At 47.2% G+C, this 24,589-nt stretch overlaps 1 protein-coding gene across 1 annotated transcript; it reads right to left on the bottom strand.

Annotated features, from left to right (window-relative positions):
• Positions 1-234: 234 nt before the first annotated feature.
• On the bottom strand, positions 235-24,589 carry MOGAT2 (monoacylglycerol O-acyltransferase 2). Its single transcript, XM_056858534.1, has 6 exons — positions 24,496-24,589; positions 14,398-14,576; positions 6,252-6,456; positions 4,858-5,032; positions 3,813-4,012; positions 235-389 (listed from the first exon to the last, which is right to left on the bottom strand). Exons 1-6 carry the CDS (start codon positions 24,587-24,589, stop codon positions 235-237), a joined length of 1,008 nt encoding a protein of 335 aa, XP_056714512.1.

Genomic DNA, 24,589 nt, shown 5'->3' with positions numbered 1-24,589 from the left:
CAAGAAAACAAAGGAATCTCCACCCAAAGTTGTTCTTCTACTTGCCCAATGTCAAGTGGAAATCTCAGAACTGCTACAGGATATACACATTATAGAACAGCACGTATACCTTTCACAAAAGCCCTAGTGCAAACATCTGTGAAATAGCACAATTATCTATTTTCCTTCTATTTATGGTTCTTTGGATCCAACCCAATGTAAACAAAATATGAATGATAGCTTTCATGGCTCCTTTCATATGAAGGAAAGGTGCTTGTCCTCAGGAACGTTGTACTTCAATTTGTGCTCTTCAAAAAGTTTGCACAGCTCTTCCATGTATATACTGTGTAACTCGTCTACATCTTCTTGGCTTGGGTTGTGTTTCTTTTCAACTTGGATGGGTTTTCCAACTGCGGAAGAGAAAGAGACATTGACGTCACTGACATATACTAGTCAGTTCTTCAGGGAGGAGGTTTCCCTGGGGTTGCCAACTCTGGGTTGGGAAATTCCTGGAGATTTGGAGAAGGAGCCTGGGGAGAGTGGTGTTTGGGGAGGGGCTGTAGCTCAGTGGTAGAGCATCTGCTTGGCATGCAGAAGGTCCCAGGTTCAATCCTCGGCATCTCCAGTTAAAGGGACTAGGCAAGTAGGTGATGGGAAACACCTCTGCCTGAGACCCTGGAGAGCCGCTGCCAGTCTGAGTAGACAATAATGACTTTGATGGACCAAGAGCCTGATTCAGTATAAGGCAGCTTCATGTGTTCATCCCCAGTGGGATACAATGCCATAGAGTCCACCCTCCAAAGCAGCCATTTTCTCCAGGGGAACTGATCAGTTGTAATTCCGGGAGGTCTCCTGGCCCCACCTGGAGGTTGGCAACTGTATTATGATGTTAGACAAAACAGAAACATTTCTGTGTGTATAAAATGTCAATCGGAATACTAGGAAAGGAGAGAGATAGATATTTTAATTAAAAATAATATATATTCATTCAATGCGTTTTATGTCACCTGCCAACTAAAGAATCCCAATGCAGCTTAAAATAAAGCACAATTATAAGTGCACTAAAAATGACCACTGGTGTAATCAATAAGACCCCTAGAATTTTTAATCTACACATTGAATGAAACTAACAGTCCAGCAATATTAACACACACACAATATAGGACCCTACCTATAGTGGGTTGCACCGGTGAAATCGCAACTGTGCATCGAGTAATTCTCATGTTACATTCAATGCGCATACAGCTGAATGTGTGAAACAAACTCCACATTTATCCAGGTACTGGTTCTCAGTTTCATTCATCAAGGGAATGCATTTCGGCTCTTTCTAACAAACAGATGTCCACATGTACAGGCGGGATGTACGTACGTTCATTATAACATGTGAACTGGGCTCCTGTGTCACTGGAAGGGAGGACATTTGCAGAGGCACATCTTCCATATGTTCTCCAAGGAACACAGAGAGGAGTGTGAGGTTCCCCCATCATGACCTCACAACAACCCTGCGAGGTAAGTTAGGATGAGATTGGGTGACTGGTTCAAGTTCACTCAGCATGATTCATGGCAGAGTGGAGACTGGAACCCAAGACTCTGAGATTCTAGGCCACTATACCACACTGCCTTCAGTCCTGGTGCACTTGATTCACTTTTGAACACATGAAGCTGCCTTATACTTGGTCCATCAAAGTCAGTATTGTCTACTTGGACCAGCTGTGGTCCTCCAGGGTCTCAGGCAGTGGTCTTCCACATCACCTACTTGCCTAGTCCCTTTAACTGGAGTTGCCAGGGATTTAACCTGGGACCTTCTGCATGCCAAGCAGATGCTCTGTGGCCCCTCCCCATGGCTCTCCAAGGTCTCAGGCTCAGGTAGAGGTCTTGCACATCACCTACCACCTGACCCTTTTAACTGGAGATGCTGGGGATTGAACCTGGGACCTTCTGCATGCCAACAGATGCTCTACCACTGAGCTACGGCCCTTTTTGCGGTTTTACATTGATAACTTGTGCAAACTCAATCTAGACCTTGTTGAAATGTCGAACCTCAAGGCTATGAAGTTTCAAAAAACGGTAACAGGGCATGCCTCGTCGGCCAGCCAAGCCGAGGTTATCGTCCTTTCCTCTGAACTTCACTCTAATTGTGTTTGTCAGTCCACGGGCTTCTCTTGTTTGGGGCCGCTGTTGATCTATTGCATTAAGCGTCTTCCACCAGGTAGGTTGGTGAAAGTGTGGGAAAGCCACCGAGATAGTCCAAATGAGCTTGGAAACAAATACAGGTTAATTTCTGCCTGTCAAATCCCATCAGAGAGCATGGCCCTGCTTGTACGAAAGGGATGGCTGGCTGGCAGTATTCTGGCTGGGTCAGCGTATAGGATGCAGATCGAGAGAATCCAATCATGGGAATGCTCTCTCAGGGCCTGAGGTTAGTTCAGGCATCTCTGACGTGATGCCTGGGGCCCCAGGATTGCCAGGTCCCTCTTTGCCATCGGCGGGAGGTTTCTGGGGCAGAGCCTGAGGAGGGCGGGGTTTGGGGAGGGGAGGGACTTCAATGCCATAGAGTCCAATTGCCAAAGCGGCCATTTTCTCCAGGGGAACTGATCTCTATCAGCTGGAGGTCAGTTGTAATAGCAGAACATCTCCAGCTATTACCTGGAGGTTGGTGGGGGAAAGTATAGTACGTACTCAATTGCTAATAATGTCTAAGAAAGCAATAGCAAGACAATGTCAAAGTACAAAAATTCTTATTGTGCATCTATTTCAAACAAGACAAACATCCATGTGAGTGCTAACAATATGTACAGTGAACAAAGAAACCTCCAAAACAGAGGACAAATTTAACAGGAATCAAGTATAACATATACATAGGCAACAAGCTCTAAAGTTACAAGAAAAACAAAACGCCGAGGCGAGGAGCGTGGGGCGGCGTTGAAAGACTGGAATAGGCGAAGCGCCAAGAAAAAAGGATGCGAGGCGTGGAGGCCAAACGAAAAGGGCACGGGGCACGGAAACACCTTCCGGATAGCAGGCGTTTTTGCCAAAAGATTTTGCCTTCTTCAGCCGGACTTCACCCAATGAGCAATCTTTCGTGCTGTTCCCGTGCCCCTTTTTAGTACGGGTGATACCATTTTGTTGCCATTACCTGGAGGTTTGGAAATCAAACTGAAGGCTAGTGTCCAAAGGAAATGGTAACAATAAACAGTAGACACTTATGGAAAAAAAGCATGAGACTACTATTGCTTAAACAACGAGATAGTCTATAATTCAATTACAGCAAACAAGCCAAAATTAACACATAGTACAAGTGCACACTCCTGAGGAATACAAGGTAAGTGGCAATGACCATTTGGTCAAAAGAAGTCCAAGAATGCCAAAGAAAGATAGGTTTCCGGTAAAAGGTCCTATTTTGCCTGAGCTTTGTCGATTCTGGCAATCCCGCGACGAACAGTCACATTTCCACAGAACATATTTTCCATAGGTAAGGCTTGTAGCCGGTCTGTGCTAGCGGATGGCGAATCTGCGTCATCTGGAGGGTTACCTAGAGGTTGGCAACCCTAGTGGGCACTACGGTACCAACCAACACCTTTCATGTGTTTTTAAAAAGTGGGAGGAACCAGGTGGGGCTTTTGCCCAACAGGGCTTCTGATTGGTCTTTGGAGATTTGACTGGCTGTTCAGATATCAAAAAATGTTGCTTGGGCAGTAGCTGCACACACACCCCTTGTGTCAAAATTGTAAAGATGCTCACAGGTTCAAAAAGGTTGGGAACCCCCTTGGTTAGTTAGTCAAAGCCTCTGCTTGTGGAAAAGGTCAGCTGGTTGGTCATGGAGATGGACTTACCCACGGTGTAGATGGGCCGCCGATACGGAAGCAACCCAAAGCTGTACTGGAAAACCCCTCTAGCGTGGAAGAGAGGCAGGGAGATTTTCATGATCTTCTGCAGGCGCTCTTGGGTCCATCTCAGCCACGAACCCTTGGGGTTTTCCACTTGATCAAACAGTTCATTCTCACCAAAGGAAAACACCGGGACAAGTGGCGCCCTGGAAAACAAGGACGGAAGGGGATTAGTGTCGAAACAGGAACTGGGAGACCCAGGTTCGAATCCCCATTCTGCCATGGATGCTTGCTGGGTGACCTCAATAAAAACCCTTCAAAGTGACCCGACCTGAACACGGCCTTGGCTGGGATTAGAGGGTGGGATATAAATCCAGATAAATAAATGCTTGAAGAGAATCCAATGAATTTAGTAATACAGAAATAACCAAATATCCGGAAATACAAAATCTAAGATAGAAGAAGAGCTGGTTTTTATATGCCAACTTTCGCTACCACTTAAGGAAGAATCAAACTAGCTTACAATTTCCTTCCCTTCCTCTCCCCACAACAGACAGCTTGTGAGGTAGGTGGAGTTGAGAGAGTTCAGAGAGAGTGTGACTAGCCCAAGGTCACCCAGCAGGCTTCATGTGTAGGAGAGGGAAACCAGCCCAGTTCTCCAGATTAGAGTCCGACGCTCATGTGGAGGAGTGGGGAATCAAACCAGGATCTCCACCACTCCTAACCACTACACCACGCTGGCTTTCCCGTTAAAAGGAAGTATCATTAAAAGCCATAGATAAAAATTTTGCCATGGCAAAGGCTACTTCCATGTTGACATTATTTGATTATGTGATGGGTGTTTGCAAGGTGTGGGAACTTGGGGGGGAGGGTGCCATCGGGCAATGACATCACATCACTTCCGGAGAAAAACCAGAAGTGACATCACACCTCTCTAGGAATCACCAGAAACTCTGTTGGGGATGCTCTAGCATTGGATTTCCTGCGCTACACAGGGGTTGGATTAGATGTCCTGTAAGATCCCTTCTGACACTGGGGCCCTAAGACTCACCCATGTTCTATCGCCAGGCGAACAAAGCCCTTCCGGTTTGCCAACAGCAGTGTAAAGGCCCCGGGCCGTGCGTCCAGGGCTTCCTGAGCCCCTCCAACGGCAATGATGAGCATGTTCCCTCCTCCCGGCTTCTTCAGGACGTGGGCAGCAGCTTCCTTGTCAGATGAGACGAAACCTGGGCACGAAAAACAGGCAAACGCTTGAGCAATATATGAAAACAACACTCTTCATGATAAAAACTTATAAATTCTGGCAGCACTGGATGCTATTGGTAGGGTATAATTAAATTGAGGAACTCCCTGCCCCAGGATGCGGTGACGGCTGCCAACTTGGAAGGATTTAAGAGGGGACATGTTCCCGAAGGAGAAGGCTATTCATGGCTACTAGTCAAAATGGCTACTAGTCATGATGCATCCCTATTCTCTCCAGGATCCGAGGAGCAGGTCTATAATATTAGGTGCGGTGGAACGCAGGCAGGATGCTGCTGCTGCAGTCGTCTTGTTTGTGGGCTTCCTGGAGGCACCTGGTTGGCCACCGTGTGACCAGACTGCTGGACTTGATGGGCCTGGGTCTGATTCATCATGGCCTTTCTTATGTTCTTATAGTCTGCCCATTATATTAGGTGCTGTGGAACACAGGCAGGACAACGCTGCTGCAGTCGTCTTGTTCTAGAGGCACCTGGTTGGCCCCTGTGTGAACAGACTGCTGGACTTAATGGGCCTTGGTCTGATCCAGCAGGGCTTTTCTTAGGTTCTCATGTGGTGATGGCTGCCAGCTTGGAAGGCTTTAAGAGGGGAATGGACATGGAGGGGAATGGTTCATGGAGGAGAGGGCTATTCATGGCTATTCGTCAAAATGGCTACTAGTCATGAAGCATTCCTATTCTCTTCAGGATCAGAGGAGCAGGCCTATTATATCAGGTGCTGTGGAACTCAGGCAGGACAATGCTGCTGCAGTTGTTTGTGGGCTTCCTAAAGGCACCTGGTTGGACTTGATGGACCTTGGTGTGATCCAGCATGACTTTTCTTATGGTATGCCTTCCTGCAGAATAGATTACCTGTCACCTCCAGGGATGGCAAGTTGTGCCTATGAATGACTGCTTGGTAGCAATATGGGATGGGCAGGAATATTGTCAATTTATGACTGACATTACCTGGCACCCCAGCAGTTCTGATATTAATGCTGACCCTAGGGTTGCCAACTCTGGGTTGAGAAATTCCTGTAGATTTGGGAGAGGTTTTGGGATGGAACCTGAGGAGGGCGGCCATTTTCTCCAGGTGAACTGATCTCTGTCGCCTGGAGATCATTTGTAATAGCAGGAGATCTCCAGCTAGTACCTGGAAGTTGTCAACACTAGGGTGGCAGATGGAGGCACATATTCCTGGCATGCTTACCTCCAGTCATCAAGTAGTCACGGAAGAAGGGGATTCTGAACCAGAGGTGCAGCATCATCATGTAAGGGGACATCCCTGGAAAGAGCTTAGAAAACCCTGAGGCCTCAGTGCAGAAATTGAGGAAGGCTCCGGCCGCCAGGACCCCGTGGGGATGGAAGCCAGAGACGTAGTTCTTCGCAGGGTCCAACTCGGCTGTCTTCACCAGCTGTAAGACAAAAGCCTTTCAGGGTTTTTGCAGCCTCTTGCAGAGTCAACCAAATGGGTCTCTTTCAAAACCGAACAATGGATTCATGCAACTATTGTCTTACCCCCATCTCGACTGCTGTGAGCAGGTCATTGGTAAAGTTGCCAACTGCCAGGTACTAGCTGGAGATCTCCTGCTATTACAACTGATCTCCAGCCAATAGAGATCTGTTCACCTGGAGAAAATGGTCTCTTTGGCAATTGGACTCTATGGCATTGGAGTCCCTCCCCTCCCCAAACCCCGCCCTCCTCAGGCTCCACCTCAAAAACCTCCCGCCAGTGCCGAAGACGGACCTGGCAACCCTACCTGTATCTCTCAGTTTGTTGTAACTATTTAACATTTAGATAGCACTGACTAGTACTGTTACGGGGAAGGGAATTTCTTTTCCCAGAATTCACTTTTTTACATATAGCCGGGCAGATATGTAGGCTTGCCAATTCTGGGTTGGGAAATACCTGGAGATTTGGGGGCTGGATCCTGAGGAGGGCGGGGTTTGGGGAGGGAAGAGGCTTCAATGGGGGTATCATGCCATAGAATGGACCTTCCAAAACAGCTATTTTCTCCAGGGGAACTGATGGCCAAGAGATCAGTGGTAATAGCGGGAGATCTCCAGCCACCACCTGGAGGCTGGCAACCCTACAGGTACTGCTTGAATTGGTCACCCCAAGTAAGTGCGTGAGCAGCCTCTAAGAGCAGGCTGGTTTGTCTGATGGTGGATTTTCCATCTGTTCCAGAACATCATTATTGGTGCCGATGTTTGAGCACCTTCTCCTAATGAGGCATGCTTGGAACATGTTGCCTCCCTTCTGCCTCATTGCACAGGTGGACCTGAGACCAAATGAGGGTCACATTTGTTGATCTTTCTATGTATCCAGGGGTGCCTCCATATATGCTCATATTGTGACGCAGAACTGTCTTGCTTTGCTGACAGCATTTCCCACAAAGTGCACGGCTCCATCAATAAGTTGGTACGAAAGTTACAGGAAAGTTGGTACGAAAGTTACAGGAAAGAATACAGTTTGTGGCTACTTGCTGGATTTTGGGAAGAAGAAGAAGAATGGTTTTCATACGCAGACTTTCTCTACCACTTAAGGAAGAATCAAACCGCTTACAATCACCTTCCCTTCCCCTCCCCACAACAGCCACCCTGTGAGGTAGGTGGGGCTGAGAAAGCTCGAACTGTGACTAGCCCAAGGTCACCCAGCTGGCTTCACATATAGGAGTGGGGAAACCAACCTGGTTCTCCAGATTAGTGTCTGCTGCTCATGTGGAGGAGTTGGGAATCAAACCCGGTTCTCCAGATTAGAGGCCGCCACTCCAAACCACCGCTCTTAACCACTACACCAAATTGATGGAACAAATTGATGGTATTTTTTTTTCTGAATTAACACCCTCAACTGTACACCCCAATCAACACGTTCACCACTGGCGAGAGGTTTTTGGGGTGGAGCCTGAGGAGGGGGGGGGGTTGGGGAAGGGAGGGACTTCAGTGCCATAGAGTCCAATTGCCAAAGCGGTCATTTTCTCCAGGTGAACTGATCTTTATCGGCTGGAGATCAGTTGTAATAGCAGGAAGAAGAAGAAGAAGACGAAGACGAAGAAGAAGAATTGGTTTTTATATGTTGACTTTCTCTACCACTTAAGGGAGACTCAAACCGGCTTACAATCACCTTCCCTTCCCCTCCCACAACAGACACCCTGTGAGGTAGGTGGGACTGAGAGAGCTGTGACTGGCCCAAGGTCACCCAGTTGGCTTCATGTGGAGGAGTGGGGGAAACCAACCCAGTTCACAAAATTAGCCTCCGCCGCTCATGTGGAGGAGCGGGGAATCAAACCAGGTTCTCCAGATCAGACTCCACCGCTCCAAACCACTGCTTTTAACCACTACGTCACACTGGCTCCAGCTACTACCTGGAGGTTGGCAACCCTAGGGAGGAGGGATCTGGCTGCTTATAGAGTATGGGGACTAAAGGGAACTTCCACATTCAGAGGCAGTATAACCTCTGAATCCCAGTGCAACATCAGGGGAAGGGTCTTGGCCTCTGTTCCCTGTTGTTGGCCCTCTGAAGTAACTGGTTGGCCACTGTGTGCGGCAGGATGCTGGGCTAGATGGACCCTCAGTGGTCTGATCCAGCAGGGCTCTTCTGATATTATTTTGTCTAGGCAGAAGAGCATTTTCACACGAGAGCTTTTTTGCCAGATGCCATCGCAAGGAGCTTGTCTGACATGAACTTCAGAGGGGGAGCTATCTGCGAATCTGTTAGGGCAAAATCCGCAACGCTCCTCTTCCACTTCTCTCCAAAGCTGCTGCCCTGATAAATCTGTTTGCTTTTCGGGTGTTTTTGCAGACGATCATGTGCTTTGCACAGGATGTGGCCCCGTTCCAACCCAGCCCTCCACGTGGACACGGAGTGATTTTTTGCAGGGAGTGATTTTACCTCGCTGGCATCATGCTGAAACCAAACATCGGTCTGTCCAGAGGAAGAGGACAGGTGTCCCTCAAAGCATTCTGTGTCGTTAGCCGCGTTTAGCTATTAGGAACTTTTAAAAGAAATGGCTGAGGTTCCCTTATGATAAGCTGCTTTGACCACATCTCCAAGTTTTGAAAAAGGAAACACTTGAAGGGAGGGCAACCAGAAGGGTTGCCAACCTCCAGGTAGGGCCTGGTGATCTCCCAGAATTGGAACTGATCTCCAGGAGACAGAGATTGATTGATTGATTGATTTTTGTTATTTATAATCTGCCCTTTATACCCGGACTCCAAGTGGATTACACAGAGTGGGTCAATATAATTAACAGAACAGGACATTCAATAAACAACGAAATAGGATTTGGGTTGTCGAACCAACCAGAAATCTAAAAAACAGAACTGAAGCAAAGCAAAATGTTAGCACGATGCATCAGGTATGCGTATCTGAAGAAGTGAGCTGTGGCTCACGAAAGCTCATACCCTGCCAGAAAATATTTTTGTTAGTCTTTAAGGTGCTACTGGACTCTTGCCCTTTTCTACTGCATCAGGTATGTTTAGCCTGAAGAGGAGAAGACTGAGAGGGGATATGAGAACCATCTTCAAGTACTTGAGGGACTGTCATATAGAGGAGGGGGCCGAGTTGTTTTCTGTTGCCCCAGAAGTTTGGACCGGAACCAACGGGTTGAAATTAAATTGGAAGAGTTTCCGTCTAGACATTAGGAAGAATTTTCTAACAGAGCGGCTCCTCAGTGGAACAGGCTTCCTCGGGAGGTGTTGAGCTCTCCTTCCCTGGAGGTTTTTAAGCAGAGGCTAGATGGCCATCTGTCAGCAATGCTGATTCTATGACCTTAGGCAGAACATGAGAGGGAGGGCATCTTGGCCATCTTCTGGGCATGGAGTGGGGGTCACTGGGTGTGTGTGGGGGGAGGTAGTTGTGAATTTCCTGCATTGTGCAGGGGGTTGGACTAGATGGCCCTGGTGGTCCCTTCCAACTCTATGATTCTCTGATTCTCTGATTAAATGAAGCAAAATTACATAGTAGAATCCAACTTACAGCAAACTATGCCCAGAACTATAGACCAGAGCCCCTAATAATTTATCCAACTAACTTTGTGGATCATTTTGTACAGTGCAACCCTTTTATCTGCATACAAAAGCCCTCTGGAATAATTCCCCTGGAGAAAATGGCTGCTTTGGAGAGGGAGCTCTTTGGCATTATACCCTTCCCAAACCCCACCCTTTTCAGGCCCCACCCCAAAATCTCCAGGTATTTCCCAAACTGGAGCTGGCCACCCTAGTAATGGGCTGGGTTGAGGGTGAACAAGCTGAAACTGTATCCTGATAAGTAGGGTTGCCAGGTCCCTCTTTGCCACCGGCGGGAGGTTTTTGGGGTGGAGCCTGTGGGCGGGGTTTGGGGAGGGCAGGGACTTCAATGCCATAGAGTCCAATGGCCAAAGTGGCCATTTTCTCCAGGAGAACTGATCTCTTTTGGCTGGAGATCAGTTGTAATAGCAGGAGATCTCCTGCTCTGTAATAGCAGGAGATCTACCTGGCGGTTGGCAACCCTACTGATAAGACAGAGATTCTAATAAACGTTTTAAATAAATAAATAAAACTTTTCCTGATGCCAGAAAGACAAGCTGCTTCTGACAAAATCTGGGTACCAAAACCCCCAAGCCCTGATCCTCCTATGCTGGGAATACCGTTTCACACAGAAAGAGAAAATACTTCCTTTCAGAAAGTAGGAGATTATTTGAAAGAGTATGCTACTCATGCCATGTTCACCACTGGTTAAACAGGTTTGGGTATTTTTTGTTGTGTTTCCAAAAACCTGCACAACCTATTTTGTAGCCCAGAAAGGAAGCCTCCCTCAAATAACTTTTAACTGTCTTAAAAAGAACGATTCTCCGTCTCATTATTTGAAATGGCTCTGAAGTGTTTAGCAACTTTGCTTGTTAAACTATTTCATCTTTAACCCCGAGTCCACAGGTCGAAATGGCTCTCATCCTCAAAAAGATGGGGAAACCCTGCCTTATAAAATCTGTTTTGTTTCGTCCCAGAATCACCTCCATGGGGAAGGGGAGGGCAGTTAATATTTTACACACTTTTCTCAGCCGAGCGAATTATGTTTTGTATTTTGCAGTGGTGTCCGGACTTTGAAGCGCTTCAGATCCAATAGCTACATGAGACCCGGGAGATGGGGTGTGTGTGTGTCATTTCTCCACTGAATTACTGTCATAGGGAGGAGGAGGTCTGATGAAGCTAGGCTTGCCAACCTCCAGGTGGTAACTGGAGATCTCCTGGGATTACAACTGATCTCCAGGTGACAGGGATCAGTTCCCTAGGAGAAAATGGCTGGTTTGGAAGGTGGACTCCATGGCATTATATTTGCGTACACATCTGTAAGAATGGGCCAGTGCTGGGTACCAGTTTCAGGATTATCTACCTGCACAAGTCGCATCCCCGCCCCCCTCTGTGCAAACACGTGTGTATTTGTTTATTTACACGGTATCTTGGCTGCCTTTCTTCCACAAGGCATTTAAGGATGCTCAGAATTAATCATTAAAGTGCACAGTTAAAAAGACAGACAAACAAGAACCAAATAATTAAGCCGGTGTTCTCAAACTGTGGGGTGGGAGCCAAGAAGTTGGCCGTCACTCCCTTGCAGGAGGGTCACGAGGCCAGGAGGAGGAGGAGGGACAAGGTGAGAGACTCCGGTCAGCTGGGTGGCCTCTTTGGTTTGCCTAAGCTTGAACTAAATAGCCACTGTGGTTAAGAGCAGTGGTTTGGAGCGGTGGAGTCTAATCTGGAGAACAGGGTTTGATTCCCCACTCCTCCACATGAGCAGCAGAGGCAAATCTGGTGAACTGGATGTGTTTCCCCACTCCTACACACAAAGCCAGTTGTGTGACCTTGGGCTAGTCACAGCTCTCTCAGCCCCACCTACCTCACAGGGTGTCTATTGTGGGGAAGGGAAGCTGATTGTAAGCCGGTTTAATTCTTCCTTAAGTGGTAGAGAATGTTGGCATATAAAAACCAACTCTTCTTCTTTTTCTTTTAATGTGTTTTTTTTTTAAGATGTCTGTTGGAACCTAGGCTGTCTGCAGCCTACCCAGATGAGAGAGAAGCTGGACAGACAGTATCATGGTCTGGCCAGGGCCAATCAATACCAGCATCATACTGATGTGATTCCCCAAGAGTTATCTCCCCGCTGCCGCTGGGGAGAACACATGAAGCTGCCATATGCTGAATCAGACTGTCGGTCTACCCTGGTCAGTGTTGTCTACTCCAGGGTCTCAGGTGGAGGTCTTTCCCATCATGACTGCCTGGTCCTTTCAACTGGAGCAGCCGGGGATTGAACCTGGGACCTTCTGCATGCCAAGCAGATGCTCTACCACTGAGCCAGGACCCCTCCCCATGGCTCTCCAGGGTCTCAGGCAGAGGTCTTTCACATCACCTACTGCCAAGTACATTTTGCCTGGAGATACTAGGGGTTGAACCTGGGACCTTTGCATGCAAAGCAGAGGCTCTGCTAGTAGGGTTGCCAGGTCTCTCTTTGCCACTGGCAGGAAGGCCTCGGCCTCTGTGCCCTGTTGTTGGCCCTCCAGAGGAACTGACTGGTCCTGGAGATGCTGGGGATTGAACCTGGGACCTTCAGCATGCCAAGCAGATGATCTAGCACTGAGCCACAGCCCCTCCCCACATTTTATCATGCTCAAGGGCTCGTGTGTGTGTTAAGTGCCGTCAAGTCGCTTCCGACTCATGGCAACCCTATGAATGAAAGTCCTCCAAAATGTCCTATCTTTGACAGCCTTGCTCAGATCTTGCAAATTGAAGGCTGTGGCTTCCTTTATTGAGCCAATCCACCTCTTGTTGGGTCTTCCTCTTTTCCTGCTGTCCTCAACTTTTCCTAGCATGACTGTCTTTTCCAGTGACTCTTGTCGTCTCATGACGTGACCAAAATATGATAGCCTCAGTTTAGTCATTTTAGCTTCTAGGGTCAGGGGCTCATACCAGAGCATAAATGTGCCCTCTGAGATATCTCACAGTTCTTCTGCCCTACTAAGGGCATTGAGGAGAAACTCGGGAATACCGTAGGCCAGCCATCAAAGATCCTGAATTGGTTCTCAGGCTTAATGTTTAACATCTGTGGCCATAAATCAAACGTAAGCAGGTTCAAAACCTATGAGGTTCACATAGGGGACTTGGACAAAGGCAAGCGCAAATGTTAAAGATGTACTTGATTATTTATCTCTACCCTCCCCTTCCTTCTAAGGCAGCCAATGTGATTCTCCCACCTATTTTACCATCACATCATCCCTTCAGGGTAGGCTGAACTGGGTCAGAGGGAACGGCAGCAAGTTTATTGAAAGAGGGAGGGGATTTGAACTCAGATCTAGCCAGTCATGGCCTGACACTCTATCCACAACATCACATTAATATTTTTAGGAATATTAATGATCAAATATCAAGTTCAAAAGAGAGTTGATTTTGCTCGTCAAACTCCAACAAACACTGCCAAGTTTGTCAGCAAATTCCCATTTCATTCCCTTGGTTCACCAGTCTGTGCACATATATTTTTTCCAGAATTCCCTGCCTGAAGATGTGATCCTGTCAAAAACACCCGAAAGTATAAATGACTAAAAGCTCTCTGAACTCAATCTGAAATGTCTTGGACCTGAGTCTTGAAGTTTGGTTGGGAGGCGCCATCTCCTGGTCACACATACAATGGCATTTTGGGGCAAGCTAGATTCAAGGACCAGATACCTTCGTCAAGACTTAAAACTTTAATTAAAGTTTATTAAGTTAATAAACAGTGTACCTACCTATATAGTTTAAGTTTAAGAAATTTGGCTCTCAAAAGAAATCTCAATTGTTGTACTGTTGATATTTGGCTCTTTTGACCAATGAGTTTGCCGACCCCTGTTCTAAGAAGACTTCTACAATATTGGACTTTACCCATATGGAACTGTGAACATCTTGCTTTCTTATCATTCCTCTATGAAGATTACTCATAGTGGGGTTGTAGAGATATATACATTGTAGGATTGTATATAGAATTGTGTGTTGTTTGTCTTTCACTACACTATGTACTACATTGTGATAAAATTGTGATATATTTGTACTGATTTGTGACAGTGATTGACTTTGAAAGCATTAGCCTTATCTGTACTTAGTACCTGGAGGTTGGCAACCCTATTAACGAGACTCAACGTGGCTTACACTCACCCTCCCTTCTCCTCCCCGACAGACACCTTGTGAGGTCGGTGGGGCTGAGAGAGTTCGGAGAGATCTGTGACTGACCCAAGGTCACCCAGCAGGCTTCATGTGGAGGAGTGGGGAATCAGAGTTCGCCGCTCTTAACCACTGCACCACAAACAAAGCAATAAACCCGCCAAATCTACAGCAGCCCTCCCAACCGCTGTGCTTACCGTGATAGGGAAATAGTCCCGCATGTATCTCCAGACCACCGAGTTCCTGATCCAGTGGACCCTCCTCCCACTTCTGCTCGGCGTGTCCACATCCCAGGCCCACCATGCCGCGTAGAGTGCGCTGACCAGCCAGAAGCGGGTGAAGAGGAGGCCGATGAAGATAGCGATGCAACACTGAGCTGTGACAGAAGAAAAGGCAGGTCGGGAGACGGAGCAGGCAGGCATCCATCTTGGAAACAGTATGCCAGGGTGGAGGCTGTAGGCTTACCAATTCACCAGACTGCCCACCAACCAGCTGAATGTCAGCAGGCAAAAGAGGGCGAGGTGAGTGATGTGCGCATGCACGACCCATGTGCTGCACTGACAGTGCTTCTGGGTTTGATGCAGATGCTCTAGCTGCCTCTGGCGAAACTAGGGTTCCCAGGTCCCTCTTCGCAACTGGTGGGAGGTTTTGTGGGCAAAGCCATAGAGCCCAATGGCCAAAGCGGCCATTTTCTCCAAAGAAACAGATCTTTTATCTGCTGGAGATCAGTTGTAATAGCAGGAGATCACCAGCTAGTACCAGGAGGTTAGTCATTAGGGTTACCAACCTCCAGGTACTAGCTGGAGATCTCCTGCTATTACAACGGATCTCCAGCCGATAAGAGATCAGTTCACCTGGAGAAAATGGCCACGCTGGCAATTGGACTCTATCATGCTAGGAAAAATTAAAGGCAGCAGGAAAAGAGGAAGACCCAACGTGAGATGAATTGACTCCATCAAGGAATCTGCGGCCCTCAGTTTGCAAGACCTGAGCAAAGCTGTTAATGACAGGACGTTTTGGAAGACATTAATTCATAGGGTAGCCATAAGTCGGAAGCAACTTGACAACACTTAACACACCCACAATTTATTAAGCTGCTTTTGTTGGAATATAGCAATATCATGTGAAGGGTTGCTAGCTCCAGGTTGGGAAATACCTGGAGAATTTGGAAGCGGAGCCCAAGGAGGGCGAGGTTTGGAGAGGGGAGGGACTTCAATGCCATAGTGTCCAATTACCAAAGTGGGCATTTTCTCCAGGTGAACTGATCTCTATCAGCTGGAGATCAGTTGTAATACCGGGAGATCTCCAGCTACTACCTGGAGGGTTTTTTTTTTGTTTTTTTTTTGTGGTAAATTTCCTTATGGAAAATATATATCAACACGCAGCCACTTTATGCAATCTCTTTTTGTATTTCAATTCTTCTTATTTCATTAAGTTACAAATTATACCACTAGCAAAATAAAGTATACAGTAATATCTCTATAACAATATAGTACAACATAGAACCATGTGTTATAAGTAAAGATCGTCCCAACTGTATAATTTTGTAGCCCTTTCCACTGTGAAGCTTTCAAAACGCCAAGGAATTGGAACAAAATATTTCTCTAACCGGCTACCGCAATCCACCGTGCCGCGTTGTAAGATGCACTTGTTGCTCCGGTCAGCTGACACCAGCTGGCCAATCATAAACCGTCCTCCGGAGCTCTGCGTTGCTGATAACTCTTGCTTATACAGCAACCGCTGATGAGGATGTATAACGCTCACAGAAGATATGTTCCATTTGACACTATTCACAAGGCGCAATTGCACCATAATGTGACAAGATCCCGGGTTTTAATCTTGTTTCGCGGGTATAGAATTCTGCTTCTTCAGACTTAAATATAGCTTGCCATCTGACAGTAATTTCACAGTTCTTAGCAAAAGACTTGTAGTCATTTTTCACTACCTGGAGGTTGGCAACCCTAAATCTAGCCCAGCTGTTCTTGTGTCAAAGAATCTCCGGTATTTTGTATTAGGGTTAGGAATTACCTGGAGACTTTTGGGGGTGGAGCTTGAAGAGGGCAGGGTTTGGAGAGGGAAGGGACTTCAATGCCATAGAGTCCAATTACCAAAGTGAGCATTTTCTCCAGGTGAACTGATCTCTGTGGGCTGGAGATCAGTTGTAATAGCAGGAGATCTCCAGCCGCCACCTCATCACGGTCCTTGATTTGAGAAACAACCTAGCCCTTAGAGCAGTGGTTCCCAACCTTTTTTTGACCAGGGACCACTAGGACTTTTTTGTTCGGTGCAGGGACCCCAAGGTTCAAAAAAATTCTGAGAATTTGAAAATAAACTTTAATCATAACTGTTAGTTAAACATTAAACTTAGAATAATATTTGAATATATATTTTTATAATAGAGAACTTTTAATTGAAAATATTAATTTATTATGGGTTTATAACTTTGTTTTGCGGACCTTAATTTAGTTCTCGCGGACCCCTGGGGGTCCATGGACCCCTGGTTGGGAACCAGTGCCTTAGAGGAATCGTTGATTTATGAAGCCTGATGAGGCAAAGCGAGGCGACTGTGCCATAGACTTTAAGGCTGACGAAGCCCCCTTGTGGTGGGCGAAAACGTTTAAAAATTAATCCGGAAAACGTTCTCGAATAATTCCTTTCTGGCTTAGAAGACTTTTTTGAGAAGCTACACTTATCCATTTCCAGCCGCAAGGCACTAAGAAAACTACAATTTTTTGTTGTGCTACCTTGTTGATGAACTTTGAATAAGAACCTTGCCGTTTCTTCATTTGTAAAAGATTGTTGAGGATATGTATATATATATAGTGTTGTTTATGTTATTGTCATTTTGTGTTATTTCATTTACACTTGTGGGTGTTCACACTTAGTTACACTGTTACTAGACTTTTGTATATAATATATAGAGTTTTTCTTGAACAGAATTGAGCCCCTGCTGTTTATTTTTGCTAGCCACCTGGAGGTTGGCAACCCTAATCATGTGTACAAAGAAGATGGAAGGAAATCCTGTAGGGGGCAGCATACTCTAGCTAGCCAGGACTATAGGCGGCAAACCTTCTTTCTAAAGGGGCTTTTCCATCTCTGTCTGCAGAATAGTATTCATCGGCTATTGTTCTCAGCTAGCTGGGCAGCTAGCTTCATCTCTCCTTTCTCCTATCCAGTTTGTTAGTTTTACAAATAAAGCTTTTGTTCTTCTTGATCAGTTCAGCGTCCTAACTAGAGCTGCCAGCCCTAGGTTCAGAAATACCTGGAGATTTGGGGGTGGAGCCTAGGAAAGTGGAGTTTAGGGAGGGGAGGGACCTAGTAGGGTAAAATTCCTTGCACTACACCTTCCAAATCGGTCGTTTTCTCCGGGAGACGTGGAATAAATGTTTTAAATAATTAAATATTAAGTAAGCACTCTAGGTAGTCTGGAGATCAGCTGTAATTCCAGGAGATCTCCAGCCCCCACCTGGAGGTTGGCAACCCTCTTCCTGATGTATAGGCCCCCTGCCATCATTTTCCTCCCATGCACGGGCAGGACACCACCACCACCCCAGCCCCATGAAGCTCCTTCCAGGAGCACGGGGCAACCCTAGCATTGAACCTGGGATTTTCTGCATGCCAAGCAGATGCTCTACCACTGAGCCACAGCCCCTCTCCAAGGTCTCAGGCAGAGGTCTTTCCTGTCAGCGACTGCCTGGTCCTTTTGACTGGAGATGCCAGGGGCTGAACCTGGGACCTTCTGCATGCCAAGCAGATGCTCTACCACTGAGCCACAGCCCCTCTCCAAGGTCTCAGGCAGAGGTCTTTCCTGTCAGCGACTGCCTGGTCCTTTTGACTGGAGATGCCAGGGACTGAACCTGGGACCTTCTGCATGCCAAACAGATGCTCTGCCACTGAGTCACAGCCCCACTCCAGGGTCTCAGGTAGATGGTTTTTCCCATCACCGACTGCCTAGTCCTTTTGACTGGAGATGCCAGGGACTGAACCTGGGACCTTCTGCATGCCAAGCAGATGCTCTACCACTGAGCCACAGGGCCTCCTAGAATTCTTGTGTTAGCTCCAGCTTGCTTTCCTCTTTTAACCAAAGGGGGGTGAGATTGCTCGCCCAAGCTTCAGCTCCCTTCTTTAGTATAACGGCTTCGGCTTGTGTACGTTCTCTGAAAGCTAGAAATCACGACCAGAGCTTCCACTATAGCCCAGCCGGCTGAGGACAGCCAGCGATGAGCTCGCGTGCCAAGATACCTCCTTTCGCCTGTTGCAAACAAACGGGTAGCCCAGCTCCCCCTGCTTCCTTTGTGCCGCCGAGTCCTCGCTTCATTGGCATCACCATGGCAACCGCTGCTGGCGGAGGGAAGCATAGCCGAGCAGCTGCCAGCCGACCCTTCTGCTAACGGCCAGAACGGCTGGCACAGGCCAAGAAGGGCACAGAGAAAGGCCTCCTCCTCCTCCTCCTAGCAGACCAGGACAGGAATCTCACTACTTCAGTAGCCTCCTTTTTAGCTATAGCCCTCGCTGAGAGAATCTCCAAAGATCATTCGATTCAAGAGAGCTCAAACACACCACAAAATTTTAACTCAAATTGATAATCTTTTTTAATGAGTAATAATAATGATTTTATCCTATTCTTTTATGCCGGCTGTACGGCGTGTTTTACTATTTCAAGATTCCAATAAAGGCATTGTATTGTATTGTATTGCATTGCATTGCATTGCATTGCATTGCATTGCATTGCATTGCATTGCATTGCATTGCATTGCATTGCATTGAGAAAGGCCGCAGCCACCGCCAGATGAACGGATGAATGATTTGGGTACCTGAGGAGGCAAGTGTTGGCAGAGGGAAGGCCAGCCCTGGACACCAAAGAAGGAAGGCCGGGCTCAGAAAAGACCAACTTGCCTTTCTTTTATTTCATAGAATCATAGAGTTGGGAGGGGCCATGGAGGTCGTCTAGTCCGACCCCCTGCTTAACACAGGATCAGCCTAGAGCATCCCTGACAAGTGCTTGTCCAGCCTCTGCTTAAAGACTGCCAGTGAGGGGGAGCTCATCACCTCCCTAGGAAGCCGATTCCACTGTTGGACAACACTTATTGTAAAAATGTTTTCCCCCAATATCCAGCCAGTACCTTTCAGCCTGCATTATTGAACCCATTATTGCAAGTCCTACCCTCTGCTGCCAACAGGAACAGCTCCCTGCCCTCCTCTAAGAGACAGCCCTTCAAATACTTCAAGAGAGCAATCCTGTCCCCTCTCAACCTCCTCTTCTCCAGACTGAACACTCCCAAGTCCCTCAGCCTTTCCTCATAGGTAGGGTTGCCAGCTCCAGGTTGGAAAATACCTGGAGATTTTGGGGGTGGAGCCTGAGGAGGGACTTCAGTGCTATAGAGTCCAATTGCCAAAGCATCCATTTTCTCCAGGGGAACTGAACTCTATCGCCTGAAGATCAGTTGTAATAGCAGGAGATCTCCAGCTATTACCTGGAGGTTGGCAACCCTAATCGCCTGGGATTTCATCTGCTCTCCAGACAACAGAGATCAGTTGCCCTGGAGAAAATGGCTGCTCTGGAGGGTACACTTTAGGGGATTATACACTGCGGAGGTCCCTCTCCTCCCCAAACCCCACCCTCTCCAAGCCCCACCCCACAAATCCAGCGATGGTAACCCAAACCCTATGGAGCGTTCCATTCCACCATGCATTTTTGTGTTCAAGTATTTGCCAGTTTCTAGGGTTGCCAGGTCCCTCTTCGCCACCAGTGGGAGGTTTTGGGGGTGGAGCCTGAGGAGGGCGGGGTTTGGGGAGGGACTTCAATGCCATAGAGTCCAATTGCCAAAGCGGCCATTTTCTCCAGGTGAACTGATCTCTAGTGGCTGGAGATCAGTTGTAATAGCGGGAGAGCTCCAGCTACTACCTGGAGGTTGGCAACCCTACCAGTTTCCCAAGGCATCGTTTTCTTTTCCCAAGTTGTTCCTTGTTGCCTTGGAAACCACAACTTGCTGGCTACGTCACCCAACGTGCTTCTTTTCCTCTGTTGATCCACAAAACTCAGTGTCCTTCCTCTGCAAAGATGCGTAACATTCCCAAACGCCAGCCCCAATTCAACAGTGTTTCTTTGGAGCCGGGCCCAGACCCGAAAGCTTGCTTCCCTGCCAAGGTTGCCAAGGGGTTTAGTTATACTTCCATTTCTTTACAACGGTGTGACGTCATGCTTTTCTCAATTAAAAGCCCAACAAGCGATTCGCGAGAAAGGTTGAACGCAACTTGAAAGACGGTTTTAAAACAAAATAAAACCAATTCAAGCCGGAGGAAAATTTTAACACAGTGAAAGGTCTGCAATAAAAAACAAATTCATCCTCAAAAAATAACTACAGTTCAAGAGGGTTTTTTTTTTTTTAAAAAGAGATCACACCTGTTGTTGAATGGAACAGAACAACAAAAAAGGGGCCCAAACTCAACCAAATATGTAGAGAGAGCTTCAAAAGTTGAGCTGCATACTATACACTATAACAAAATAATTACATTTTTTGCAAGGTGCACACTATAAAATTGTTAAAAACACAGGGCCTAGAATGCAGGCTACATATAAAAATATTAGTTATAAAATACTTATACACAGTTGATACATAAATGTAAATGACCAATGCTAGACCAGATGCGTTTCGGCCTGAATACGCCTTCCTCAGTGGTCGTAAATACAGAAAGTTATAAAAAACACATCCGGAAATGAACCTTATGAGATAAGAAACCATAAGAAAAGGGAGACAAAAAAGAGACCCAAATTAATTTTACTCAAATTATAACTAGAATTTCTTTTTCAAATTATTGAATATAAGAGGCCATATAATACCTAACAGAAACATAGAATCATTGAAACATAGAGTTGGAAGGGTCCATAGAGGCCATCTAGCCCAACCCCCTGCTCAGTGCAGGATCAGCCTAGAGCATCCCTGACAAGTGTTTGTCCAGCCTCTGCTTAAAGACTGCCGGTATAGGGTTGTCAGGTCCGTCCTCCCCACCGGTGGGACATTTTTGAGGCAGAGCCTGAGGAGGGCGGGGTTTGGGGACTCTATGTGCCATAGAGTCTAATGGCCAAAGCGACCATGTTCTCCAGGTGAACTGATCTCTATCGGCTGGAGATCAGTTGTAATAGCGAGAGATCTCTAGTTAGTACCTGGAGGTTGGCAACCCTAATTGTAAAATTGTATATGTATGACCACTGAGGAAGGCCTGTAAAAGGCCGAAACGCGTCTGGTCAGATTTTGGTCATTTTATGTACTACCATCAACTGTTATGTATTGGTAATATTTGTAACTATGTTTGTGCTTTTTAGGAAGCCTGTATTTTAGGCCTGTGTTTTTAAATACAATTGTGCACAATATATAATAAAAATAGATTTATGGGTTGTTATATTAGTGTTCAGCTCAACCCCTTTGGTTTCCCCTAAATCCTTCCACTTTCATCTGAAATCTAATCCAGTTTTCCTCATGATATGTTCTGCGTATAGATCGAAGAGACAGAGACCTCCTTTTCTGACACCTGTGCCAATCATCCCCTTATCTGGTGTCTTTTATATGTTGGGAACACGTGGGATCAGATCGCCTCCCCTAAACACTTTATGAACTTTAATTAAAGTTGCAACATTGCGCCAGGATTACAAACTCCCACAAGGGTTTTCTATCCAGCTGATCTACATCGGTGAAGGCTAATCGCTTTGTTGGTTCTTTTTCAAGGAATGTGCTTGGACATCTCTTATCGCTGCCAACGATCCGGTGACTATGATCAGCAACACGTGAGCAAGGTCTGATCACAAGCTGCAAGCCACAGTCTCGAGCGCTCAAAACATGCTCACTTGGTTTCCGAGAATTTTCAGTGGCTCGAATGCAAACGGTTTGCGTTCAGGCGTTCACACGCTACTTTCCCGGGCTGTCACTGTTCACCTTCATGGTCTGTCATTCTCTTTCCCCATCTGATAGGCAAAAAAACGGGTTTGCAAAAGAAGTGCTTTTAAGGTTGCCAACTCCAGATTGGGAAATACCTGGAGATTTGTGGGATAGAGTTTGGGAAGAGCGAGGTTTGGGAAGGGGAGGGACGTCAGCGGGGTATATTGCCATGCAGTCCATCTGCCTTTTTCTCCAGGGGAATTGATTTCCACCGTCTGTAAATCAGTTGTAATTCCAGGAGATAGAATCATAGAAACATAGATTTGGAAGTGACCGCCGGGGTAATCTGGTCCAACCCTCTGCACAATGCAGGAAATTCACAGTTATATCCCTCCCTGGATAAATGGCCCCAGTTTCCCCAGGTGAAGTGATCTCTGTAGGCAGGAGATCAGCTGTACTTCCAGGCAATCTCCAGTCCCCTCCTGTAGGTTATAGAATCATAGAATCGGAAGGGACCACCAGGGTCATCTAGTCCAACCCCCTGCACAATGCAGGAAATTCCAAACTACCTCCCCCCCACCACACCCCCAGTGACCCCTACTCCATGCCCAGAAGATGTCCAAGATGCCCTCCCTCTCATGTTCTGCCTAAGGTCATAGAATCAGCATTGCTGACAGATGGCCACCTAGCCTCTGCTTAAAAACCTCCAGGGAAAGAGAGCTCATCACCTCCCAAGGAAGCCTGTTCCACTGAGGAGCTGCTCTAACTGTTAGAAAATTCTTCCTAATGTCTAGACAGAAACTCTTTTGATTTAATTTCAACCCGTTGGTTCTGGTCCGACCTTCTGGGGCAACAGAAAACAACTCGACACCCTCCTCTATGTGATAGCCCTTAGGTACTTGAAGATGGTTGTCGTATCCCCTCTCAGTCTTCTCCTCTTCAGGCTACACATACCCAGCTCCTTCAACCTTTCCTCATAGGACTTGGTCTCTTAGGGGATGACACCCCTAAGTCTGGATTCCCGTAATCTTATTTGGGAACATCAAACCATCACTCCTTACTGCTGCAAGATCATTGTACATTCCTGTGCAGCACAAACCACAGACAGATCTCTGAACCCACAGCGCTTACAATCGACAATCTTACTGCTTGGTCTTCAACGAAACAGGTGACGCTTCCCCCTGATTTTACTTCCAGTGCCGGGAGAAGGATCTCACATGTTCCAATCTATGCCTGCCTGGGTCCAGTTAAATAAGTTGGACCAAGGAGGAGGAGACTTCTGTCCCCCGCCGATGCCTACGTTCGCACTAAGCGTGCCTACCTTCAGGTTAGGGTTGCCAACCTCCGGGTGGTTGCTGGAGATCTCCTGCTATTATAACAGATCTCCAGGCGACAGAGATCAGTTCACCTGGAGAAAAGGGCCACTCTGGAAGGTGGTCTCTATGGCATTATACCCCATTAAAGCCCCTCCCCTCCCCAAACCCCACCCTCCCCAGGCTCCACCCCCGAAATTTCCAGGTATTCCCCAACCCAGAGTTGGCAACTCCAGACTTGCCACCCTCACAATGACATTTTCTTCTCTTGTTTCGACGATTGCATATGATCGATGCATTTGTCATTTCGAGTTACTGGCAACCCTACTTTAGGTGGGGCCTGGAGATCTCCCAGAATTACAAAATATCTCCAGACTACAGTTCCCCTGGAGGAAATGGCTGCTTTGGAGGAGCATTGTACCCCTCGGGGGGGCCTCCCTTCCACAAACCCCTCCCACTCAAGGCTCCACCCTCAAATCTCCAGGAATTTCCCAACCCAGAGTTGGCAACACATGAACATATGACGCTGCCTAATACTCAGTCAGACTCTGGGTCCATCAAAGTCAGTATTGTCTAATCAGACGGGCAGCGGCTCTCCAGGGTCTCAGGCAGAGGTCTTTCACATCACCTACTTGCCTAGTCCCTTTAACTGGAGATGACAAGGATTGAACCTGGGATCTTCTGCATGCCAAGCAGATGCTCTGCCACTGAGCTATGGCCCTTCCCCTACTGAATCAGACCCTTTGGTCCATTAAAGTCAGTACTATCTACTCAGACCGGCAGCAGCTTTCCAGGGTCTCAGGCAGAGGTCTTTCCCATCACCTACTGGCCTAGTCCCTTTAACTGGAGATGCCGGGGATTGAACCTGGGGCCTTCTGCATGCCAAGCAGATGCTCTACCACTGAGCCACGGCCCCCTCCCTTTCAGGCAACCCTAATTTGCACAGTGAAGACTAAAACTAGAACCCCCCCCCCCTAGCTGGTCTGGATGCTCGTAGAAACCATCTGACGGGTGCAATCTCCTTCCTTCTCCCTACCCTGCTCCCACTATTGGTAAATGACAGGACCTGTTGCCAGCAAATATGGGAAGAACCGTGAAAACTTTTTACCTAGGGCCAAGAAACTGAAGACCCACTGCAGCACCGCAGCCGTCTGGAGCCTCCTCCGGAGAGGGATGGAGCGGGGAGCAAATTCAATCTTCAT

The sequence above is a fragment of the Euleptes europaea genome, chromosome 12, assembly GCF_029931775.1.
Source record: "Euleptes europaea isolate rEulEur1 chromosome 12, rEulEur1.hap1, whole genome shotgun sequence".
Lineage (NCBI taxonomy): Eukaryota > Metazoa > Chordata > Lepidosauria > Squamata > Sphaerodactylidae > Euleptes > Euleptes europaea.
Note: the sequence above shows the minus strand (reverse complement) of the source record. Positions and strands in the feature narration are given on the sequence as shown.